Here is a 4,640-nt window from a genome sequence, read left to right on the forward strand (position 1 = left end):
GATGTTGTTCAGGAAATGGCTCAGTGGAGGGCAGCTGAGAGGGTCTGGCTTGGAGCAGCATGTAGGTCAGGATGTGAGGAAGTCGGCTGGAGTGGAAGGGACACCTGTGACCTCTGGGCCGGCATCCTGGCTCTGCCTGAAAAGTCACCCATTTCTCAGAGCCTGTTTCCCATCCTTGTCTGTGTGTTCAATGGATTTTAACATGTCTTCTCACCCTGAGTGCCATGTGCACCTTCAGGATTCATTTCTATTGTCACACGCACTTTTCAGCTCAGCAAGGCTTCCTATTTAAGAGGATTAAAATTAAATCATTTGCTATGCTGTAACTTGTAACAGTTGAATACCACCTCTTACAGAAACAGTTTTCACAAAAGTCAGGACCTAAAGCCACAGGAAATCCTTGCCAGCCCTGGGGCTTCAGAAGCAGTTTTGGGCCAGGAAGAGACTGGAGGTGCAGCTGGGGAAGGAGCGGCCCAGGCTGGAGCCTAAATCCCAGTCCTGGCCGGTTCTAGGAGAGAGACCTCAGTGAAATGCTCTTCTCCTCAAATGTTCCATTTGCAGTGTGTAAAATTGTGGACAACCATGTCTTCTACTGGGAGCTGCTGCGGACTACAGCACAGAGGTCTCAGATGATTCTGGCACCCACTAATTGCTCTACAAATTTTACTTTCTTTGCACCCCATTTTCCCACAACCTCTGCTATGTGTCCCTCAGAGTGTTGTGTGTGGAAGGTGACTACATCATGGGGCCCTGTGTTCATCAGGAGATTCATCCCCAGATGAGTTTGGTACCTAAATGTGCTGTCAGCAGGTGGGGCCTGGCTGGAGGTGGGGTCCTGGGGACTTAACCTGAGAGTCTGTGTCCCTGGCCCTGACTCCCCCTTCTCTCTTTGCTTCCTCACTGCGTGGCTGAACAGCTTTCTTCTGCCACGCCCTTCCCTGCTGCCTTTCTGCCTCAGAGCCTGCCGACCTGTAACTGAAACCATGCAGCAGAATAAAGCTCTTTTCTCTAACCTCTCACTCACAGGTATTCAGTATTTCGTCTCAGCAATGAAGGACTAACACAGATTTTGGTAGCAGAGAGTTGGAGTCACTGCTGTCAGTGTACCTGACCATATGATCTGAGAGCATTGGGAGCTGGTTTGTGGGAGGAATTTGGAAAGGATTGGAGGTGCCAGGTAGAGAAGCCCAAGCATGTGGAAATATAGAAATGGAGACACAGGAAAGGAAGCTAAAAGCCCAGGTGAATACGAATTTCTTTAAGCAGGTGGGTCAGTCATAGCAGGAGCTGGGGCTGTGCACAGCTGAGGGTATATAAAGGGGGGCAATTTTTATTTTTATTTATTTTTAATTTTTTTTTTTGGTTTTTCTCTGGTACCGGGAACTGAACTCACGACCTTGTGATTGCCAGGCAGGCGCTTTTGCCGCTGAGCTAAATCCCCAGCCCAGAGGGGGGCAATTTTATTTCCATAAATTTCAGGTGAGGGTAGTGACAAAGTATTGTATTTTGTATTTCAACTGTATTGAGCTTTTGATGGAATATATTGGAAACATCTGAACAGCAAGAAAGAATAAACTAAGTCTCCAGTTTGTTTTAATGTTTCCTCCCTCATTCTCCTTCACTCTTTTGTCCCATCGATGGATCCGTGATCTCTACTCACCCTTTTTTGCCTTTAATCCTCTGTCCACCCACCTGTCACACTATAGCATCTGACTTCACATATGGTTCAGCTTTGAATTCAGGTCCTTAGTGCATATTAGAAAACATATATTTAATGATAAGAAGGCTCCTTTCTGACGGAATTTGGTTTGTCCCTAATCCCTGTAAGAGAATTTCTCTCAGGCTTTAACAAAATAATGTAGCACTTGGGGGCAAAGATGCAGCCCAGCAGCCCCGCACTGGAGGCCAAGATGGAGAAGACCTCCATGGCCACCATGACCTTCCCCTTGGTGCTGTGGTACACGGGGAGGAAGGTGACCCACACACTGCAGAACACCAGCATGCTGAACGTCAGGAACTTGGCTTCATTGAACGTGTCGGGCAGGTTCCTGGCCAGGAAAGCCACGGTGAAGCTCAGCAGGGCCAGGGAGCCCAGGTATCCCAGCACACAGTAGAAGGCAGTGAGGGAGCCCTTGTTGCACACGATGATGATGTGGCCATGTTCAGAGTGAGCGTCTGTGTCAATGTAGGGTGGATTTGTCCCCATCCAGACTCCACAGAGAGTGAGTTGGATGAGGGAGCAGATGGGGATGATGGAGTTAGGAGCCCCTGATACCAGCAACTGCCTCATCCTTCTGCCCGGAGCAGTGACCTTAAAGGCCAGCACCACAGTAATGGTTTTGGCCAAGACAGAGGAAACAGCCACAGTGAACACGACTCCAAATGTGGTCTGCTGCAGGATGCAGGTGGCTGTGCTGGGCCGGCCAATGAAGAGCAAGGAGCAGAGGAAGCAGCAGGTGAGGGAGATGAGCAGGGTGTAGCTGAGAGCCCGGTTGTTGGCCTTGACGATGGGAGTGTCTCGGTGCTTCACAAAGAGCCCAAGGACAGCAGCTGTGAGGACAGTGAGACTCAGGGCTGTGCCAGCCAGAGCCTTACCCAAGGGGTCTTCATAAGCCAGAAAAGTCACAGCTTTTTGCAGGCAGTGGTTTCTCTGAGTGTTGGCATACTGATGATCTGGACACTTCACACACTGCTCCATATCTAGCAAAAATTAAAATTGTCATTTGCTTAGCTTTATTGTTTGTTTTACAGACCCATCCCCTGAAACTCATTAGAGTTGCTAGAGCTAAATTGTCACTTAATATTTTCATGTTTAATCTTTCTCTTTGTTTTTCTTTATGTGGGATTGAACTCAGAAACTTTGCACTGAGATATATTTGCAGCCCTTTTAAATTTTATTATTTTGAGAAAGACTGTCGTTAAAACATTCTTCTGTGTTCTGACTTAAAATCCTCCTGCCTCAGCCTCTCAGAGTCTGGATTTCAGGCATGCAGCATCCCATCTCACTTTTCCATTTCTTTCTAGACACAAAATTAAAGAACAGTATATAGAGAATAACTCCCGAATAATAACATTTACTATTTATTCTCCTTTTATGTCTGGCATTTTTCAACCTTTATTACTTACTTCACTTATGTGATCTAAATCAAACCTTTATGAATGATTCCCCAGATAGTCAGTGAACAACTTCATATGAGGAAGTCAACATAACTTGCTCAGTCCCAGGGAAATGCATGTGAAGAAACATATTGAATGTCAAGTAGTTCCATTAGAGAGCCTCTCCATCTATGAATGTGCTTTATGTAACCACTTATTTAATTTTTATTGTCAAAGGAGTATTTCAATAGCTTAATTCTTATAATTTTCAAAACCATTACAGGATATATCACTACATATTTAATGATCTTAAATGTTGCAAAATTCAATTTTCAAAATTTCATCCATGAGTGCCTTATGACTGAGGTGTGGAAACAGGGTTTTTTTTATCATAGTGTTGTATTCCATTTTCATGTATTTTATGCTTAAAAATTAATATCACTGGAAAATCCTATGATTTCTGTTTCTCCCTTTCTAATATATTTTTTTTTTCTGTGTTTTCTTCATTGCACTGACCGTGATGTAGAGTGTAATGTCTGGCAGAAGTATGATACAGAAAGTCCTGATCTCATTCCTGTTTTCTAAAGTGGACCACAAATTGTAAGGTGAGCTATAGGATACCACAAATACCATCCTTTGGAGCAGGGGGAGTTACAGACTTTTCTCCTACTCCTTTGGTAAGAAATACTCTCGTTGTTTCTTTGTAGGTTGTATAGTGATGTACAGCTTTATTATATTGCTTCCATTTATTAGCAGTTTTTCTTCTCCCAGGAGCTAGTGCATTACATTATATTTTATAAACTGAGTTTTCTCATGGTATACCGCCCCTGAAGCACATACCTCAGTTTGAAATAGAAAATGTGAATTTAGTTTGAAAAGGAAAGTGGACTGTAAACTTGGTTTCTTCTAAGTGCATTTTCAGCTATGAGTAATACGATTTAGTTCCTGTGTTAAAATGAATTGATTTTCCACTTTCCCTTTTCTCTGAAAGAATGAGGTCAGTACTAGTATGTTGTTGAATGCTTATAAATTTCACTGTTAATAGTATTAATCAAGAAAAATTTGTAGTGAAATATTACACACTGGGTTCCCATTTGCTAATAGATGTGGTACTATAGAGATATTCATAGTATGGAGACATTTTATTTTTCTTCAGACTGTTTTGCTAAATTTTCCCATGTATTTAGAGATTTCTAGGCACACACTGATGTGAAATTCCTTATACTTGCATATGGAAAGATTGTTATATAACTACACTAATGATCAAATTTCTCAGGATGTACAGCCTTTCAATTCTTTGCTTTCTACCTAATCAACTGTACTAAGAGTTGTCACTTTTTTATCTTTTTATTTCAAAAATTTAAAAACTGACAAAACAACAATGAAGACAAAATCAAAACAACACAAAAACAACAAAAATGAAACATGACCTCATGACAAAATGGTAGATATTTACACTGGTTGCTAAATTACATACTGCTATCTTCAAAAAAGTTGACCTCATGGACAGAGTTGTCACTTTTTGTTACCAGAATTATATTTAA

The 4,640-nt window shown here is 42.2% G+C and overlaps 1 protein-coding gene across 1 annotated transcript in view; it reads right to left on the bottom strand.

Moving 5' to 3' along the window:
- Positions 1–1,771: 1,771 nt before the first annotated feature.
- The window catches only part of LOC102026589 (vomeronasal type-2 receptor 116-like), a 6,166-nt gene continuing 3,297 nt past the window's right edge, over positions 1,772–4,640 (bottom strand). The window contains exon 4 of the mRNA XM_005414814.2: positions 1,772–2,700. Coding sequence (XP_005414871.1) covers positions 1,772–2,700 — 929 coding nt within the window. The remainder of the gene's footprint in view (positions 2,701–4,640) is intronic.

This window comes from Chinchilla lanigera, unplaced genomic scaffold (assembly GCF_000276665.1).
Source record: "Chinchilla lanigera isolate Chin_1 unplaced genomic scaffold, ChiLan1.0 scaffold00199, whole genome shotgun sequence".
Classification (NCBI taxonomy): Eukaryota; Metazoa; Chordata; class Mammalia; order Rodentia; family Chinchillidae; genus Chinchilla; species Chinchilla lanigera.